Source organism: Hyperolius riggenbachi, chromosome 6, assembly GCF_040937935.1.
Source record: "Hyperolius riggenbachi isolate aHypRig1 chromosome 6, aHypRig1.pri, whole genome shotgun sequence".
Taxonomy (NCBI): Eukaryota; Metazoa; Chordata; class Amphibia; order Anura; family Hyperoliidae; genus Hyperolius; species Hyperolius riggenbachi.
Genome location: NC_090651.1, coordinates 178879410 through 178900674, shown reverse-complemented (window position 1 = coordinate 178900674; position 21265 = coordinate 178879410). Strand labels below are relative to the sequence as shown.

The 21265-nt window shown below is 45.2% G+C and overlaps 1 protein-coding gene across 3 annotated transcripts in view; it reads left to right on the top strand.

The window, feature by feature from the left end:
- The window catches only part of SERHL2 (serine hydrolase like 2), a 1569464-nt gene that overhangs the window by 626038 nt on the left and 922161 nt on the right, over positions 1–21265 (top strand). For all 3 annotated transcript variants that reach the window (XM_068240234.1, XM_068240233.1, XM_068240235.1), the window contains exons 5-6: positions 829–870; positions 954–973. In XM_068240234.1, the coding sequence (XP_068096335.1) occupies positions 829–870; positions 954–973 (62 nt within the window). The remainder of the gene's footprint in view (positions 1–828; positions 871–953; positions 974–21265) is intronic.

The window sequence follows — 21265 nt, the reverse complement described above, 5'->3', positions numbered from 1 at the left end:
GCTCAGATACCAATTGAGTCAAGCAATTGTCTTCTAGTGTCCATTAAAATCTTACTTTTACTAAAAAGAAGCTTGTAGCTTTTTTTTTAATTTCCTGCAGCAATTGTACTTCTTAAAGTGTACCTGAGATGTGCACACTAAAAGATGTTATACTTACCCAGGGCTTCCTCCAGCCCCATGAGCACAGATGTGTCTCTTGCTGTCCTCCCGAGTGCCTCCATTCACCTTGTATCGGTCCCTGTAATCTGGCTTAGTCGCGTCAATTGGCTCTTCTGCACATGCGTGGCCCCTCCACGCCCTCTAAAATCTTTTAGTGTGCCCATCTCAGGTTTACTTTAAGGGTTATTTATGTGTGGTACCTTGTAACACACCTCGATAAGCAACTGACATCCATAAATTCTACCAGGAATATTTACCTAAATTAACTTCACAGTTGCCAGCCATTTGTTCATTCATAGCCTTTGTCAAAGAAGTGAATGGACCTCTCAACTTTACCAGCTTAATCTATCCTTTCTAAACAAACTGTGCATGTCTGAATTTACTACCCAGCAATGGCTTCTATACAATCATGTCTTACTGCTCACATAGCGTTGAAGTGTTTATCTCTCATAAGCTCCTCATATTTACTAATTTTATTTGAAATCATGTTGCATTGGTTACCATGCATCTTATGTTTTTACCACCAAGTGTTATTTTTTTTTTAGGAACACTTGACAGGATGCATGTTATATTTGTAATGGTGTATTTAGCTTCCTAACTAAAAATTCTTATGACTTCATTTCTAGAATAAGTGCATGATTATTTGAATTAATTGTTGTTTTTTTCCAGCTTTAGGATGGAGAAAATTCTCAATATTAGGACACAGCATGGGTAAGAAATTAACCATATGCATTTGACTGACTTTGATGAAACAGTGTTTTGCAGCAACTTATGTTTTTTATTTTTATCTTCAGGTGGTGTTGTTGGTGGATTGGTAAGAATTTTATAGAATACTTCTAAACATACTTTAAGTGATTTATAAACATACTATAAACTCTGCTATATAACTAGTTCTCTCAACAATACTGTGTGCGATGCTAGCATTTTATGAGACCACATGTACATTAACAGAAAATCTGAGCCTCCACAGAATCTGGGAATGCATAAAAACTATTTTTAATTGGATGTAACCAAGAGAAAACGGATTTCCAAATACACCATATTGGCTGCCCAAAAACCTATCTATAACGCAAATAAAAAGAATTTTAATTTGTTGTATGAAAAAAATCAGATTTTCCAGTACGCTGATAATTATATTGAATGATGTCTAAGTTTATTAGGATCTATAATATTAGAGTCTGGGCAGCAGTGGGCAGATACATACCTTCCTTGCGTTCCACCGCGGATGCTCCTCGCTCTAGTATCTGACGCTACTTCCTGTTTATACAGGAAGTAGCGTCAGACGCTAGAAAGAAGAGCATTCCCGGTGGAACGCAAGGAAGGTATGTATCTTCCCAGACTCTAATTTAAGCTTATGCAGCGTCCCCTCCAGGCCAGCCTTGAGCGGGCCTGGGGGGGGGGGCTCCACACAGGTGCAGGGGCTGCAGCCCCTATTGTTACGCCCATGCCTATAAGGTCCTACTACAGGAGGGGGCCGAGGTTGGATTAAGCAATTATAAGGAGTGCAATAAAAAGTTGTAAAAAAGAAATTAGGCTGGCCAAGATTGAAGCTGAAAATCAAATCTCTAGGGATATTAAATCTAACCCAGGGAAGTTTAACAAGTACATCAACTCTAAGAACGGTAGACTGTATTGGACTCCTAAAGGATGAAGGAGGGAACTCAATGGTAAATGACCAAGGTAGGGTGGAGCTACAGTCCTGGCCAAACGTTTTCAGACTGTCAAAAATATTGGAAATTAGAAAAGTTGGTGCTTAAGTTTTTATAATAGCAATTTGCATATACTCCAGAATGTTATGAAGAGTGTTCATATGAATTGCATAGTCCTTCTTTGCCATGAAAAATAACTGCATCCCCAAAAAACATTTCCACTGCATTTCAGTGCTGTCATCAGGGCCGGATTTACAGCTCAGGAGCCTATAGGCACAAAAGCTCTTGCGCCCTAAACTCCACCCCTTAACAGAGGCCACACCCTTCACATCACGCCCCTTTTTCTTATTAAATAAAACCACACAGGATAATGTACATATTACCAAAGACAAGTATAGAATACCAACAATGCGCAGATATTTCCAAACATCTATTTCCAACAACATGCAGATATTACATGTCAAAAGGACATTAATAAATACAAATTGTGATAAATAAACAGTTTCAAAACACAGGGAGTTAGTAGTAATAAGTAAATTTTAGTGATAGGAAAGTAGTGGTAGGTAATACCAGGGCTGTGGAGTTTTTTGGGTACCTGGAGTTGGAGGTTGCATAAGCTGAGGAGACGGAGTCAGTCAATTTAGTAATGACTCCAGAGCCCTGGGCAATACAGGTGGTCAGTAAGTGTGCAGACTGAAAGTGGACCAATCAAAATCAGCTGCAATGGCATGGATTGGTCCAATTTTAATCTGTTGTTGTAGGAGGTCAATGACATTGGGGTACTTTGCATGGGGCAAATCAGATTCAGACAGCTTATAACTACTTGATTACTTTGATTAATCAGCTATTCTAATGGCTGCAGGCATGGGCATCAGCACATATGGCAAATTGGGGCATCTGCCCGACCCTGGCCGCCCGCTGCCCCCCCCCCTGGCCGCGTGCCCATGCGGCCAGCAGGAGGGGAGCAGCGCAGAGAAGAACGAAATGTGCAGTGGCTGGGCAGCGGGTGGAACTTACCTCGTCTCGCTCCTGCACCGAAAGTTCTGGTGCGCACTTTGGTCTGGACCAGACCAGAGTAGCGGCTAATCCATCCGGCGCTGCGACGAGACGAGGTAAGTTCCGCCCGCTGCCCAGCCGCTGCACATTTCGTTCCGGACTCCGGAGGGGAAAGCGAGCGAGGGAGGTAGAGCCCCCTAAGGTGAGGGAAGGGGGGGGGGAGATGTCCGCCCTTCCCCACTATGCCCATAGCTCTCCCTCTTCTCTGCGCTGCTCCTCTCCTGCTGGGGCACACCTGGCTACCTATTCTGGGGACATATACACCTGCCTACATATACTGGGCACATATACACCTGCCTACATATACTGGCCACATATACACCTGCCTACATATACTGGCCACATATACACCTGCCTACATATACTGGGGACATATACACCTGCCTACATATACTGGGGACATATACACCTGCCTACATATACTGGGACATATACCCCTGCCTACATATACTGGGACATATACCCCTGCCTACATATACTGGGACATATACCCCTGGCTACATATACTGGGGACATATACCCCTGGCTACATATACTGGGGACATATACCCCTGGCTACATATACTGGGGACATATACCCCTGGCTACATATACTGGGGACATATACACCTGCCTACATATACTGGGGACATATACACCTGCCTACATATACTGGGGACATATACCCCTGCCTACATATACTGGGACATATACCCCTGCCTACATATACTGGGACATATACCCCTGCCTACATATACTGGGACATATACCCCTGGCTACATATACTTTGGACATATACCCCCTGGCTACATATACTGGGGACATATACCCCCTGGCTACATATACTGGGAACATATACCCCCTGGCTACATATACTGGGGACATATATCCCCTGGCTACATATACTGGGGACATATACCCCCTGGCTACATATACTGGGGACATATACCCCCTGGCTACATATACTGGGGACATATACCCCCTGGCTACATACACTGGGGATATATACCCCTGGCTACATATACTGGGACATATACCCCTGGCTACATGTACTGGGACATATACCCCTGGCTACATATACTGGGACATATACCCCTGGCTACATATACTGGGACATATACACCTGCCTACATATACTGGGGACATATACCCCTGGCTACATATACTGGGGACATAAACACCTGGCTACATATACTGGGACATATACCCCTGGCTACATATACTGGGACATATACCCCTGGCTACATATACTGGGACATATACACCTGCCTACATATACTGGGGCATATACACCTGCCTACATATACTGGGGACATATACACCTGCCTACATATACTGGGCACATATCCCCCTGACCACATATACTTGCCACATATACCCTTGAATACATATACTGGGCACATATACCCTTGACTACATATACTGGGCACATATCCCCCTGACTACATATACTTGGCACATATACCCTTGAATACATATACTGGGCACATATACCCTTGACTACATATACTGGGGACATATACCCCTCGCTACATATACTGGGGACATATACCCCTGGCTACATATACTGGGGACATATACCCCTGGCTACATATACTGGGCACATATACCCCTGGCTACATATACTGGGCACATATACCCCTGGCTACATATACTGGGCACATATACCCCTGACTACATATACTGGGCACATATACCCATTCCTACATATACTCGGCACATATACCCCTGCCTACATATACTGGGCACATATACCCCTGGCTACCTGTTCTGGGGACATCTCTACCACTGGCCACCTATTCTGGGGACATCTATACCACTGGCCACCTATTCTGGGGACACCTATAGACCTGGGGCTACCTATTTTTGGGGAACCACTGCTGTCAGATTTAGTGTATTTTGGGGAACTGCTGCCAGGTGAGAGGTGTCTACCATGTTAAGGGGGCATTCTGCCTATTTATGTGAAATGCTGTCTATTTATGTGCCTCATGACTGCTGAATTTGTCTTTTTGGGGGCCTCATGGTTACTGAATTTGTGTTGTTGGGGGCCTCATGATTTGTTTGGGGGCCTCAAGATAGCTGAATTTGTCTTGTTGGGGGCCTCATGATTGCTGAATTTGTCTTGTTGGGGGCCTCATGATTGCTGAATTTGTCTTGTTGGGGGGGGCCTCATGATTGCTGAATTTGTCTTGTTGGGGGTCACATGATTGGTAACTGCGAGACTATGGAAAAAGATGAATCATGATCATATGAGACAATAGCATTAAGCCTACTTTTTCAGCTTTTTAAAACAGAAAATGAAACTGGGAGGTTCTAAAAAAAATGAATACATTTTTCAGGAGTCGGATGGATGAAATTGTTTATCTTCACAGTTTATTTTCAACTTGAATTTTCCATAATGTTCATGTATGAGTTAAAACGTTTGTATTTAGTTTAAATTGCTGTTGGCACTTTGTGATAGTAAAGTGACTTTGCAGTTTGGGCACTCGACCTCCAAAAGGTTCGCCACCACTGTCCTAATCTAATGTCCCACCATTGCTAAGTTCATGTAATCTTGTCTCCACCCACGACCACACCCACATTCTGGTTCATGACCGCGCCGCATGCCGTACCCCATTTTTTGGCGCGCGCCACACTACGCCGCCCCAATTGTTCGCCGCCCCGCTTATTCCTCCCCCCTTTTTGCCCCCCCCTGGAAAATTTTCTGCAGACGCCCATGGCTGCAGGTAGCGAACGGTCATTTGTAGTGGCAGGCTGGTACTGATCGGTCATTTGTAGTGGCAGCTAGTGGAGGCATATTCCATAAATTTCAACCACATATATGTTCTCTCATAGAGCTCAAAGCGCACAATAATGGAATAAGACCCATAACTTGCACCTCCACCACAATTGTACATGCTTCTGCTGGGACTTATAGCCCCACAGGAGCTTACAGCTTCACTACAATGGTACAGTTTTAGTGTAGAAAGTCCACAGGGTTAATATAGTTTACTAGACCTTAGGCTCGTTATCAATAATGGGCCTTGGCTGCTACACCCCACAACCCCCCCCCCCCCCCCCTGCGCCTGTCGCAACGCCTGCATGGTCAACGCGCATGCACACGCACGGCTGCATAGCACGCACGCAATGGCCGCAACGCGTACCCACCCATGCACCGCGCGCACACGCCCACCCCTATGCCCCCATCCTCCTGCAGTGTCCAACGTCTGTCCGCATGCCACGCTAGCAAAGAAGCACGGACGCAGGGACAGGAGAGGACGCATGGACACAGGGGTTTTATTAGATAGGATTCTAGGACTTGTAGTTCTAGAAAGTTGATATGTCATGCTTGGATTTGTAGCTCCACAGCAGCACTGAACATTTACCCTGTAGCGTCGTGACCGTCGTGACCTGTTTAGCCGGAAGCAGCGTGTGTATCAGCATCTATGCAGAGCGGGAGGAGACTGTCAGCGAGTGCGGCGACTGGAACCAGGGAGGTGAGTTGTTTAGTACAGTGCTTCCCTGCGGCTGCGTGCTCACTCTGCACTCGGAGGGGGAGCATCGAGGGCAGCCCGGGGTGAGGAAGGGAGGGAGAGGTCGGGCTGTCCTCCCCGCGGCTCCCCCCTCCATTATGGGGGGGCACCTACCTACCTAATACTGGGGGGCACCTACCTATCTAACCTATACTGCGGGAAGCTACCTATCTAACCTATACTGGGGGTCACCTACCTAATCTAACCTATACTGGGGGCAGCTACCTATCTAACCTATACTGGGGGGCAGCTACCTATCTAACCTATACTGGGGGGCAGCTACCTATCTAACCTATACTGGGGGAACCTACCTAATCTAACCTATAATGGGGGGCACCTACCTAATCTAACCTATACTGGGGGGGGGGGCACCTACCTATTCTAACCTATACTGGGGGGCAGCTACCTATCTAACCTATACTGGGGCAGCTACCTATCTAATCTATACTGGGGGCAGCGACCTATCTAAGCTATACTGGGGGAACCTACCTAATCTAACCTATAATGGGGGGCAGCTACCTATCTAACCTTTGCTGGGGGGCACCCACCTAATGTAACCTATACTGGAGGGCAGTTACCTATCTAACCTATACTGGAGGCACCTACCTATCTAACCTATACTGGGGGCACCTACCTATCTAACCTGTATTGGGGGCACCTACCTATCTAACCTGTATTGGGGGCACCTACCTATCTAACCTGTATTGGGGGCACCTACCTAGCTAGCCTATACTGGTGGCAACTGTACTGGCTACCTATATTGGAGGCACCTACCTAACTAACCTATACTGGGGGCACCTACCTATCTAACCTATGCTGGGGGCAACTATTCTGGCTACCTACATTAGCCCACTGCCTTACAGTTACATTACAGTTACCCCACCCATGTGATGTCATGTCCACACCCATTTTTTTGCCGCTGCGCGCTTCACTTTTTTTTTTTGGGGGGGGGTCGGTAGATTATCCGCACCGGGTGTCAAACACCCTAGCTACGCCACTGCATTTACCTTAGCAGTTACACAGCAATTTCAACTGAGTGATGTAGATGATGCTAGGAGCTGCAGTGCAAGTTCTCTGGCAGCATGAAACTGTCCAGCTGTTGGAGCACTACAAGTCCCAGGCAGAACAAACAAACATGTCCATATATCTATGCCCTCAAGCTACAGGTTCCTGGTGTTTAAAGCGGACCCAAACCAAACCTTTTTTTTAATTAAAAATATTTAGTTGCACCACTCTGACACATACAAAGATAAATAAACACTCCTTCAAACCTATGATAATTTCAGTGCATGCTTTTCACCTTTCTCTTTTCATAAATAGGGTTATACTGGGGGCAGCCATTAGCAATTCCTCCATTGCCGGACACCATTTACTCCACCAGTTTGATGGATTTTGTCCCGGCAATTTGAAAGGAAGGGAGGGGTTACTCCAATAAATGTAAAATATTTTAAATTTGTCATCATGTAGCTGAAAAAAGGCTGCTATTTATTATTATAATTTAGAAAATAGATTTTATTTCTGAAATCTTGTATTGTTAATTTGGGTCCACTTTAAGTGTCAGAGGGGGGCCTTCCCAGAAGTGAGTTCAGTGAAATAGCAAGCTTGTAGTGCTAAACCCATGCTTGCTCAAATTCACAATTCGCATCCTGCACCCCTTGTGAGTAAACTGTGCTAATATGTGCTATAAGGTGTTGTGCTGCCAGCCTAACTTGTGAAAAGTTGACATGTCAAAGCTGCTGCTACACCTCCCCCGCTTCTCCTTGTGTAAGTAGATCCCCTCTAGTAGTTAGAAATGTGAGCCCCCTCACCTCCTCCTCCCTCTCACCACCTCTGCTCCTGTAGAGTGTACAGCCGCTGCCTAGTGACATGGACGGTCCCATTTAGGATGCAGAGCTGATTACCTGCTGCCTGTGTTGGAGAGGAGAGCGTTGGGAGTCGCTATTTTTTTTGATTGTTTGTTTACAGTCATTTACAGCCCCAGCGGCTCCCTCTCACACGCACAAGCCTAGAAGGAGGGAGCCCTGCACACCAGCCCGCATGTCTGCCGCCCACTACACACATCTTCCCTTCCCTGCAGAACACTCGCTCACTTTCTTGTGGCAGGAACGTGTTGTCACGCAGCTTGAATATGAGGGAGAGAGGAGCATTTGGGTGGCTAAATAAGTCGCCTTTCAGATGTCTGCTGCCTGTAGGCACGTGCCTACAATTATTAATGGTAAATCCGGATCTGGCTGTCATTAAAGGACCTGCTGAGATCATTTCAGTAATTGTCTTGTTAACTCAGGTGAGAATGTTGATGAGCACAAGGCTGGAGATTATTATGTCAGGCTGATTAGAATGGTAGACTTGACATGTTAAAATTAGAGTGATGCTTAAAATCATTGATCTTCCATTGTTAACCACGGTGACCAGCAAAGAAACGCATGCAGCCATCATTGCATTGCATAAAAATGGCTTCACAGGCAAGGATATTGTGACTACTAAGATTGCACCTAAATCAACAATTTATAGGATCATCAAGAACTTCAAGGAAAGAGGTTCAATTCTTGTTAAGAAGGCTTCAGGGCGTCCAAGAAAGTCCAGCAAGCGCCAGGATCGTCTCCTAAAGAGGATTCAGCTGTGGGATCGGAGTGCAACCAGTGCAGAGGTTGCTCAGCCTCAGGAATGGCAGCAGGCAGGTGTGAGCGTATCTGCACGCACAGTGAGGCGAAGACTTTTGGAAGATGGCCTGGTGTCAAGAAGGGCAGCAAAGAAGCCACTTCTCTCCCAAAAAAACATCAGGGACAGGTTGATCTTCTGCAGAAAGTATGGTGAATGGACTGCTGAAGACTGGGGCAAAGTCATATTCTCCATTGAAGCCCCTTTCCGATTGTTTCGGGCATCTGGAAAAAGGCTTGTCAGGAGAAGAAAAGGTGAGCACTACCATCAGTCCTGTTTCATGCCAACAGTGAAGCATCCTGAGACCATTCATGTGAGGGGTTGCTTCTCATCCAAGGGAGTGGGCTCACTCACAATTTTGCCAAAAAAACACAGCTATGAATAAATAACGGTTTCAAAACACCCTCCAACAACAACTTCTTTCAACAATCCAACAACAGTTTGGTGAAGAACAATGCATTTCCCAGCATGATGGAGCACCATGTCATAAGGCAAAAGTGATAACTAAGTGGATCGGGGACTGAAACGTTGAAATTTTGGGTCCCTGGCCTGGAAACTCCCCAGATCTTAATCCCATTGAGAACTTGTGGTCATTCCTCAAGAGGCGGGTGGCCAAATAAAAAACAACTAATAATTCTGAGAGACTCAAAGAAGTGATTATGAAAGAATGGGTTGCTATCAGTCAGGATTTGGCACAGAAGTTGAGAGCATGCCCTGTCGAATTGCAGAGGTCCTGAAAAAGAAGGACCAACACTGCAAATACTGACTCTTCGCATAAAATTTCATGTACTTGTCAATAAAAGCATTTGAAACGTATGAAGTGCTTATAATTATATTTCAGTACATCACATAAACAATTGAAACAAAGATCTAAAAGCAGTTTAGCAGCAAACTTCGTGAAAACTAATATTTTTGACAGACTAAAAACTTTTGGCCAGGACTGTATTAAATGCTTTCTTTGCTTCAGTCTTCACAAGGGAAACATCGCTGTAGCAAATTACAGATCCGGAGGGGTCTGAATCTTTCAATTGTAATATTAAATACTTAACACAGGAAGAAGTGAAGGCAAGACTACATAAATTAAAAACGGGTAAGGCACCTGGCTCAGATGGCATACATTCTTGGGTCCTAAGGGAATTAAGTTCAGTTATTGATAAACCCCTTTTTCTCTTTTCTTTTGTGACTCTCTTTCAACTGGCAGAGTTCCAATAGTTGGGCGTTCAGCCCACGTTTTCCCATTATTTAAGAAGGGCAAAAAATGAGATTCTGGAAAATATATAGACCTCTAAGCTTAACGTCAGTTGTGTGCAAACTATTTGAGGGGTTACAAAGAGATACTATACAAAGTCTTCATAGCAGAAAATCATCTTATTTCTCAGCATTAGCATAGGTTTACTAGGGACAGGTCTTGTTTGACTAACATGCTCAGCTTTTTTTCTTTTTAAACATATTGAACAAGGTCAAACAATCATAAACGTAGTCCTCACACGGGTGTGTGTGGGGGGTGGGGAGTCGACCTTTTTTGCAACAATATAAACCCAATGGATTTTGGGGAATAATGAGAGGGCAGGGTGGGGAAGGGGAGAAGAGGGAAGGAGATAAGAGAAGGGAAATGTAAAACGAGAATGTCCCACAAGTGTTATGCTGGGTACACACAATGCGATTTCCCGCTCGATCGACTGGTCGATTGATTATTTCCGATACACATATACTACGCTGATACATCAAATGAGGCTAAAATAAATGGTGGAGCGCTTCTTGTCTCTCAAAAAATTAGCTTATCAGTTCTAGGTCAGTGCTCAGTGACAGATTGTGAGTCCCAGTTGTGGTTCAAAAAAACATCCTATCCGCAATCACATTTAGAGTTTGGATCTTGCTGTGGCAGCTCAGAAGGTTTTCACAGTGCAGTTGCCCTCCACCACACCCCAAGCAGTGGCAACTCACCCTCAATAGGTGACCTTCCGTTATGTAGGTCAACAGCGCTTGTGGAGTCATCTTGCCGCCCCCTGCCTCCTCGATCCTCTCTCTGTCTTCCACACCACTGGACTTCACATGTCACATCACCTCAAAATAAGACGTACACCAGACCCTTCATAGCGTAAAAACGTCTTTAAAATGTATTTATAAAAGAAATGCGCACTTACAAGCATCCAGTGGATTAAGAGTTTTTTCAGGCTCTTCCCCTTGGTGAGCAAAGTAGCGCTGTGTCCTCCAGTCTCCTCTTTGCCTGTCCACCGTGTGGCAGGTTGTGTCCACGTCCCTTCCGCTCTACTAGTTTAGTCTATTAAGACTCAAGATCATGTGCAAAATCAGCCGCTGTATCGATCGAGACACGATCTGACATGTCGGAAATAATTGATCGATACCGTTGATCGAGCGGGAAATTGCATTGTGTGTACCCAGCATTATCCACATCGTGCCAGTGGGACCATCCAGTGGGAAAAATATAGGGGTAGGGGGGAGGGAAGTGAGAAGGGGTGGTATGGGTGAGATAAACAATGTTAGTCTATAACAGTAGAAATCGTAATGTAAGCATATGTACCAATTATCAGAAGAAAAAAATACAAGTAGATATAATCATGTTGGTTTAAAGAGGAACTCCAGTGAAAATAATGTAATAAAAAAAGTGCTGTTTGTGTAGTGAAGGCCATGCTGGACTACTGCGCACCATGGCGAGATTGCTCTTCCTCACTCAGTGATGTCAGGTTAGGTAATGTCTGACTGCCTTATTAACTTTCTATGGTTCTTTCTCTACCATTGTTAAAGCTTACATCTACTTTTGTTACATCACATTTTCTGCTTGCGGTTCAGTACCTGCAACGAGAATCTATTATGGAGGGCAAGTCTGCCATTGTGAGTGACCACAGGTAATGGCCGGGGAATCCTGGGTCTATTCCGGTCCGGAGTTGGAGCCTAAGAAACGGCTACCACCACACACATCCAAGGGAGGCAGCAGGCAAGCATGCACGTCCCGAGGTAGTGACCAAACATAACAATACAAGAGGAGGACTTTGGAGGCCCTGCTGTGTATGTGAAATGAATCAACTTTAAATCCTTTAACGAGAATCTGTTATGGAGGGAAAGTCTGATGGTGCCTTCACTGTGATTCACCAGGTTGGTCTCCTCCTCAAGGAGGCGAGAATCTTTTATGGAGGGCAAGTCTGCGATTGTGAGTGACCACAGGTAATGGCCCGGGGGAATCCTGGTTCTATTCCGGTCCGGAGTTGGAGCCTAAGAAAAGGCTCCCACCACACACATCCAAGGAAGGCAGCAGGCATGGCATGCACGTCCCGAGGTAGTGACCAAAAATAACAATACAGGAGGAGGACTTTCGAGGCCCTGCTGTATTTGAAATGAATTAACTTTAAATCCTTTAATGAGAATCTTTGATTGTTGAATAATAGGTTATAACAGAGGTGCCAAATTAGGATAAAATAATTAAAAACTGTTTAAAAGGAGGGGGGTAGGGGGACTGTCACAGTAGGCGCTTGGCTCATAGACTGATACAGCATTGTGTACCTCTAAATTTTGATTGCCTGATGAAGCGGGCGGTTGACCCGTGAAACGCGTTGCATACTTGGAGAACTTGTAATAAATGTAATTGTCTATTTACAACGACTCGTTGGCTGATCAATATATACCTGAGGGTGGTGTCCACCTACCCCCCTCCTTTTAAACGGTTTTTAACTATTTTATCCTAATTTGGTGCCTCTGTTACAACCTATTATTCAACTATCCAATCCACCCTGGGTGGAGGGGTGTATCCGCATTCTTTCCGATCTACAGAGAGCGACTTCTTACACCTGAGTGGGGTCAGGTCAAAATTCTCCCCACCTGCACCGTCAGTGGTTGCCTGTGTGGTAACCCAGACTTGTGAGTATAACTTTCTCATATTTTCGCCTTACGTTCCTTTTTCTTGACATACTACACTATATTGGGCTCTCGGTTTTTTCACCTTTTGTATCCTTCCAAGTTTAACGAGAATCTGTTATGGCGGACAATGATGACACCACTTGCCTTTCACGAGAATCTGTTCTGGAGGGCAAGTCTGCCATTGTGACCAGTGGGTAATGGCCGGGGAATCAGGGTTCTATCCCAGTCCGAAGTGGGAGCCTGAGACCCATGCTGTATAAGTAATGTACCTGCCCTGACTGTGCTTTGCAGACCAAGCATCTGTGGTCAGATGGACCCTTGACCCAGCGGAAGACAAACCAATTTGAACGCATTTGACAAGAATGTGTTATGGAGGGCAAGTCTGCCATTCATTCAACTGTGTGAAACTTTTGATGGTACTTTCTCAGTACCATGGGTACTGACCAGGGGTAATGGCCGGGGAATCCTGGTTTGATTCCGGTCTGGAGTGGGAGCCTAAGAAACGGCTACCACCACCACACATCCAAGGAAGGCAGCAGGCATGGCATGCACGTCCCGAGGTAGTGACCAAAAATAACAATACAGGATGATTTTCAAGGGCTTGCTGTATTTGAAATGAATTAACTTTAAATCCTTTAACGAGAATCTATTATGGCGGACATTGATGACACCACTTGCCACAACAGCTAGGTATATGCAGTGATGAGGTGGGTTCACTGAATAAAACAGCTAGGTATATGCAGTGATGATGTGGGTTCACTTAACACAAAAGCTAGGTATATGCAGTGATGAGGTGGGTTCACTCAACAAAACAGCTAGGTATATGCAGTGATGAGGTGGGTTCACTCAACACAAAAGGTAGTGACCAAAAATAACAATACAGGAGGAGGACTTTCGAGGCCCTGCTGTATTTGAAATAAATTAACTTTAAATCCTTTAACGAGAATCTGTTATGGCGGACAGCGATGACACCACTTGCCACAACAGCTAGGTATATGCAGTGATGAGGTGGGTTCACTGAACACAACAGCTAGGTATATGCAGTGATGAGGTGGGTTAACTCAACACATAAGGTAGGTATATGCAGTGATGAGGTGGGTTCACTCAGCACAACAGCTAGATATATGCAGTGATGAGGTGGGTTCACTCAACACAAAAGGTAGATGTATGCAGTGATGAGGTGGGTTCACTCAGCACAACAGCTAGGTATATGCAGTGATGAGATGGGTTCACTCAACACAGGGAATGTGTTTTCCACCTGGAGGCCAAGTGCCTTTTGGCAAGACCCATGATATGTTGGATTAGCCCAGCCTATGAGCCGGATGGCGTAGTGAAGGGGGTTTGTTGCCTAGTAATGCTACTGTAGGGTCTAAGGGAGTATTTATGTTAAGAATTAGGCTAATTTTCCTCCAAATGGAATCCCAAAAAGTCTGAGCTTTAGGGCAGGACCACCAAATGGTTGGAGGAGATTTTAAATTAGGATCTGGGGGAGGCGGGAGGGTAAAGTCTCAATATGTAGATAAGATAAGGTAAGAAGACAGTGGGAGCCTAACATTATGGGGGGTGGAGAGGGGGGTGGGGACATTGTAAAGAGTAAGGAGGTTGGTAAAACTTCAAGTAGCCAATTTCATGTAACCAAAATTGGAAAATGTGGTGGTAAAAACATAAAGTGCATTGTAACCAATGCTAGGAAAGCCTTGCAAATAAAATGGACGAACTGGAGTTCATTCTGATTGACAAAGGCTATGACATTGAGGGAATAACCGAGACATGGATGGATGAAAGCCATGACTGGATAGCGAATTTAGAAGGATACAATGTGTTTAGGAAGGATAAAACAGGGAAAAAAGGTGGAGGGGTTTGTCTCTTTGTTAAGAATTCTTTTACAGCTGTCCTGAACGATGAGATGGAGGAAGATTGTGAAGATGTGGAGTCCGTTAAAGCTGCAAGTAAAAATGAGGTCATAGTTATGGGTGACTTCAACTTTACAGACTTTGACTGGAGTATTGAGGCTAGCCATTCTGGTAAAAGCAGCAGATTTCTGGCATCACTACAGGACAATTACTTGACTCCAATGGTAACGGAACTAGGGGGAATGCGTTACTGTATTTGATCATTTCTAATAGACCAGATAATGTATCAAATGTGCAGGTTCAAGAACATTTGGGAAATAGTGATCACAACATGATAACGTTTGATCTGGTGACTGATAGGCCGCGGGGCAGCAGAACCACTAAAACTATGAATTTTAGAAAAGCTAAGTTCAATCAACTCAGGCAGGCAATAAGTTTGGTGAACTGGGATAATGTACTACAAGGGGAGGACACTGAAGGGAAATGGCAAGCTTTTAAACGTATTCTTAATCAATATTGTAGTATGTATATCCCATATGGAAACAAAATGTCTAGGAATAAAAAAAAAAAGGCCTCTATGGATGAATAGAAAGGTTAGAGATAAAATGAAGGGGGAAAAGAATGCCTATAAGGTCCTAAAACAGGAGGGGACAGAGGCTGCATTAAGCAATTATAAGGAGTGCAATAAAAGTTGTAAAAAAGAAATTATGGTGACAAAGATTGAAGCTGAAAATCAAATCGCTAGGGATATCAAATCTAACCCAAAGAAGTTTTACAAGTACATCAACTCTAAAAAAAATAAAGGTTGACTGTATAGGACTCTTAAAGGATGAGGGTGGGAACTCAATGTTGGATGACCAAGGTAAGGCAGAGTTATTAAATGCTTTCTTTGCTTCTGTCTTCACAAGGGAAACATCACTGTTGCAAAATACAGATGCAGAAGAGTCTCAATCTTCAAACTGTAATATTAAATACTTAACGCAGGATGAAGTGAAGGCAAGACTAAATAAATTAAAAATAGACAAGGCAACTGGCCCGGATGGCATGCATCCTCGGGTCCTAAGGGAATTAAGTTCAGTTATAGATAAACCCCTTTATCTTATCTGTTGTGACTCTCTTTAAACTGGCAGAGTCCCAGTGGATTGGCATACAGCCCACATTTTCCCATTATTTAAGAAGGGCAAAAAATCAGATCCAGGAAATTATAGACCTGTAAGATTAAAGGGAAGGTTCAGGGAGGGGGGGTAAAAAATCAAAATCAATTTCCACTTACCTGGGGCTTCCTCCAGCCCGTGGCAGGCAGGAGGTGCCCTCGCCACCGCTCCGCAGGCTCCCGGTGGTCTCCGGTGGCGCGCCCGACCTGGCCAGGCCGGCTGCCAGGTCGGGCTCTTCTGCGCTCCAAGGCCCGGAACTTCTGCGTCCCACGCCGGCGCGCTGACGTCATCGGACATCCTCCGGGCTCTACTGCGCAGGCGCAGTAGTTCTGCGCCTGCGCAGTAGAGCCCGGAGGACGTCCGATGACGTCAGCGCGCCGGAGACCACCGGGAGCCTGCGGAGCGGCGGCGAGGGCACCTCCTGCCTGCCACGGGCTGGAGGAAGCCCCAGGTAAGTGGAAATTGATTTTGATTTTTTTACCCACCCTCCCTGAACCTTCCCTTTAACATCAGTTGTATGCAAACTATTCGAGGGGTTACTAAGAGATACTGTACATGACTTCATAGTAGAAAATAATCTTATTTCTCAGCATCAACATGGGTTTACTAAAGACAGGTCCTGTTTGACTAACATGCTCAGCTTTTATGAGGTAGTGAATGCTAATATGGATATTGGGAATGCTGTAGATGTGATATACTTGGTCTTTGCAAAGGCCTTCGACACTGTTCCACACAAAAGTCTGGTGCAAACGTTGAGAATGCAAGGACTGGGGAAGAGTCTGTGTGCATGGATAGGGAACTGGCTAATGGACAAAAAACAAAGAGTTGTGGTCAATGGATCATACTCAAAATGGGTGACTGTTAGCAGTGGGGTCCCACAGGGGTCTGTACTGGGTCCAGTGCTTTTCAATTTATTTATTAATGACCTAGTAGATCCAGTAGTAAGCAATGTTGCTATTTTTGCAGATGATACAAAATTGTGCTGAATCATCAACTCTCAGGAAGATAGGGACATATTGCAACAGGATCTGGATAGGATGGCTGTATGGGCACATAAATGGCAGATGAAATTCAATGTTGAAAAATGTAAAGTCATGCATTTTGGTACCAATGGTCTTGCACCATACAAAATAAATGGGATACAGTTGGGGACATCAATCTTGGAGAAGGACTTAGGAGTACTCATCGACAACAAGTTAAATAATCATACTCAATGCCAAGCCGCTGCAGCTAAAGCTAACAAAATTTTGGGATGCATTAAAAGGGAAATAAAAACTCGCGATGCTAGCACAATATTGCCCCTGTTTAACTCACTAGTAAGGCCACTCTCGGAATATGGAATTCAGTTCTGGGCACCACATTACAGGAAAGATTTGCAGTTTTAGAGCAGGTGCAGAGACGAGCAACAAAATTGATACGTGGGATGGAAGGTCTCACTTACCAAGAAAGGTTAGATAAACTGGGTTTATTTAGTCTAGAGAAAAGATGCCTTAGAGGGGATCTTATTAACATGTATAAATACATCAGAGGGCAATACAAAAGCTTGGCAAATGAGCTTTTTGTCCCTAGGCCTTCTCAAAGGACTAGAGGACATGATCTGCGTATGGAGGAAAAACGTTTTAGCCATTTATTTAGGAAAGGGTTCTTTACAGCAAGAGTGATTAAGATGTGGAATGCATTGCCACAGGAAGTAGAACAATTACTAAGTAATGTCCAATGATGTTGATCCAGGGATTTTATCTGATTGTCATCTGGAGTCGGGAAGGAATTTTTTCCCTTTTGGGGCTAATTGGACCATGCCTTGTAAGGGTTTTTCGCCTTCCTCTGGATCAACAGGGATATGTGTGGGAGCAGGCTGGTGTTTTACTTTGTTCTCTGGTTGAACTCGATGGACGTATGTCTTTTTTCAAGCCAAATATCGATGTAACTATGTAACATATATGCCACAAGTCACCCTTTGCTAGACAACCACGGAAACAGAGATCTGATGTGGAAGGCTGAAAATAGTGAATTCTGGCAGGGGTGTTAATTGGATCTGTGAAGCAGTTTTAGTGAGGTTTCGATGGAAGAGTAGAATAAACTGTTTTTTTGTGAGGGTAGTACAGCAGTGATCCCATCTTTCCTTGGTTAGGCAGATACCGCTATCTCGCTCCCAGTCAAGTTGGAATTTATATTTATCATCCATAGACTCTTGAGTTAGTAATATGTAGAGTTCAGAGATAAGACTTTTACATCTTTACATCGAGCTTCAAAAGATAGGTAAGAGAGGGTGATGCTTTCATGGTCTGCAGAACGGAGACAGTGAAACACCTGAGTTGCTCTAAAATATTCTTGAAATGGAAGGTGGTATTCTCTGCAGAATTGTAATTGGGGAATGATTTTAAAGGCTCTGAGGAATGAGCGAGAATGGTCGCCAGGGGGGAAATCCGGATTATTGAAAATATGGGTTCTGCAGCTGACAGGTGATTGCATTTTATATTGAAACCGGGATTTATGCCAAAGGTCTAATAAGTGGGCAGACATGGGGGGTATCTTTCTGATATTAATAATTGGGATTGTTTTGGCCCACATAACTCCAGGCATTGTTAGAGGGGAACTGAATTGGGACTCAATAGATACCAATAGGGGAGCTTGATTTCCGACATTAGTCGCAACTAGGGATGATCGGAACAGGCGGTTTCCGATATCGCGGTAATTACGCATTCCGCGGTAATGAAATTCCATCACCGTTACATTCTGGCGGATCCCCACGGTATTCGGCGGAATTCCGCATTCCGGCGGAGCCATTTCCACAATGTTAAAAGGAATGTAATGGATGTTTCCTTTTAAACAAATACCAGTTTCCTGGCAGTCCTGCTGATAACTTTGGCTTTAGTGGTGGCTGAATTATAATCCTGATTACAATTTTTTTTGTCATAGGCCATGGGACCTAGAGGTGGTTTCATGGTGGTCATCACAGTTTTTTTTGGGAGCAGCAGGAGTTGTCATAGGCCATGGGACCTAGAGGTGGTTTCACGGCGGTCATCACAATTTTTTTTTTGGAGCAGGAGAAGATGTCATAGGCCATGGGACCTAGAGGTGGTTTCACAGCAGTCATTATAATTTTTTGTTTGGAGCAACAGGAGTTGTCGTAGGCCATGGGGACCTAGAGGTGGTTCCACAGCAGTCATTATAATTTTTTAAGGGGAGCAGCAGGAGTTGTTGTAGGCCATGGGACCTAGGGGTGGGTCCACGGCAGTCATTACAGCAAAATTTTAATTTACTCTGTCCAATCTTCATCGTGAATCCATGAGAGGGGCCTTGTAATTATCACTGATCCATGACTCGTTCATTTTTATGAACGTTAGAATGTCCACATTGTCTGTGGACAGACGGGTCCGTTGGTCGGTGACCACCCCACCTGCAGCACTAAACACTCGCTTAGAAAGAACACTGGCGGCGGGGCATGCAAGAACCTCCAGTGCATACCGAGTAGAGATAACCCGAACCTCCGATTTTCGGCTCGCAAACCGGGTTCGCGAACTTCCGCAAAAGGTTCGGTTTGCACGAACTTTCGCGAACCGCAATAGACTTCATTGGAAGTTTACATTTACGCTGGCACAGTACAATGTCACTGACTACACTGAGTGACTAGAGATGGCCCGAACCTCCGATTTTAGGTTCGCAAACCTACCACGAAAGTTTGGTTCGCGCGAACTTTCGCGAACCGCTATAGACTTCAATTGGGAGGCGAACTTGGAAAATTAGAAAAAATTATGCTGGCCAGAAAAGTGATGGAAAAGATGTTTCAAGGGGTCTAACACCTGGAGGGGGCATGGATGAGTGGGATAGATGCCAAAAGTCCCGGGGAAAAATCTGGATTTGACGCAAAGCAGCGTTTTATGGGCAGAAATCACATTGAATGCTAAATTGCAGGCCTAAAGTGATTTCAAATATCTTGCATGTGTATAGATATATCAGGTAGTGTAATTAGAGTACTGATTCACACTGACACACCAAACTCACTGTGTAACGCACCACAAACAGCTGTTTGTGTAGTGACGGCCGTGCTGGACTGGTGCGCACCATGGCCAGAGTGCAGGCCATGGCAGTGTTCAAGCCCATATGGTCGCCGGACTGGGGTAGCTCAATGATAGAACAACAGTGACTGTCCAGCTGATCAAATTTGGTCTGTCCACAATGAAGCAACAACCTTATTATCTTTGGTGTGCCACCCCCCCGAGACACTCATATAGCCGGCGGTCATTGCTTCATTGTGATACGCAAGCCCCATCACCGTGGCAAGGTAATGATCACGAAGGGGAATGGGCACATGTACATGCCTTTTGTTTTGTTGTTGCAGCTGCACTGCAGCCAGAAAAATTAGGCTAGCAGCGGCCTTAAAAATTCAGGAATCCACCTGGAGTCCCGGACCCTGTTGATGGTGGCGGAGAAGGCAAGCGGCCTGCAGGCAGAGATGCTGTGTGTGGGGACTGACTTAGTCTTCAGGCGGGCAGTAGCCCTATGGGATCCATGCCTCATTCATTTTGATAAAGGTCAGGTACTGACTTCTCTTCTCAGTGACAATGCCTCCAGCTGTGCTGAAGGTCTTTTCTGACAGGACGCTTGAGGCAGGGCAAGACAGAAGTTGGATGGCAAATTGGGACAGCTCTGGCCACAGGTCAAGCCTGCTCACCCAGTAGTCCAAGGGTTCATCGCTGCTCACAGTGTCTACATCCACACTTAAGGCCAGGTAGTCGGCTACCTGCCAGTCCAGGCGTTGGTGGAGGGTGGATCCGTAAGGGCTAAGGCGAGGCGTTTGACTAAAGAATGTCCGCATGTCCGACATCACCATGAGATCGCTGGAGCTTCCTGTCCTTGCCTGCATGGACATAGGAGAAGGATTACTGGCAGTGGTACCTTTATTGCGTTGTGCTGTGACATCACCCTTAAACGCATTGTAAAGCATGCTTGCCAGCTTGTTCTGCATGTCCTGCATCCTTTCTGCCTTCAGGTGACTTGGTAACATGTCCGCCACTTTGTGCGTATACCGAGGGTCTAGTAGCGTGGCCACCCAATACAGCTCATCCCCCTTGAGTTTTTTTTATACGGGGGTCCCTCAACAGACTGGACAGCATGAAAGATGCCATCTGCACAAAGTTGGATCCAGACGTACTCTCCATCTCCTCTTGCTCTTCTTCAGTGACATCAGGTAAGTCCTCCTCCTCCCCCCAGCCACGAACAATACCACAGGAACGTTGAGCAGCACAAGCCCCCTGCGACGCCTGCTGCGGTTGTTCTTCTGCCGCCTCCTCCTCCAAAGAAACACTTCCTCATCATCAGAGTCTGACTCCTCTTCCTCACACGACTCTTCCTCCTCCTCCTCCCTCCTC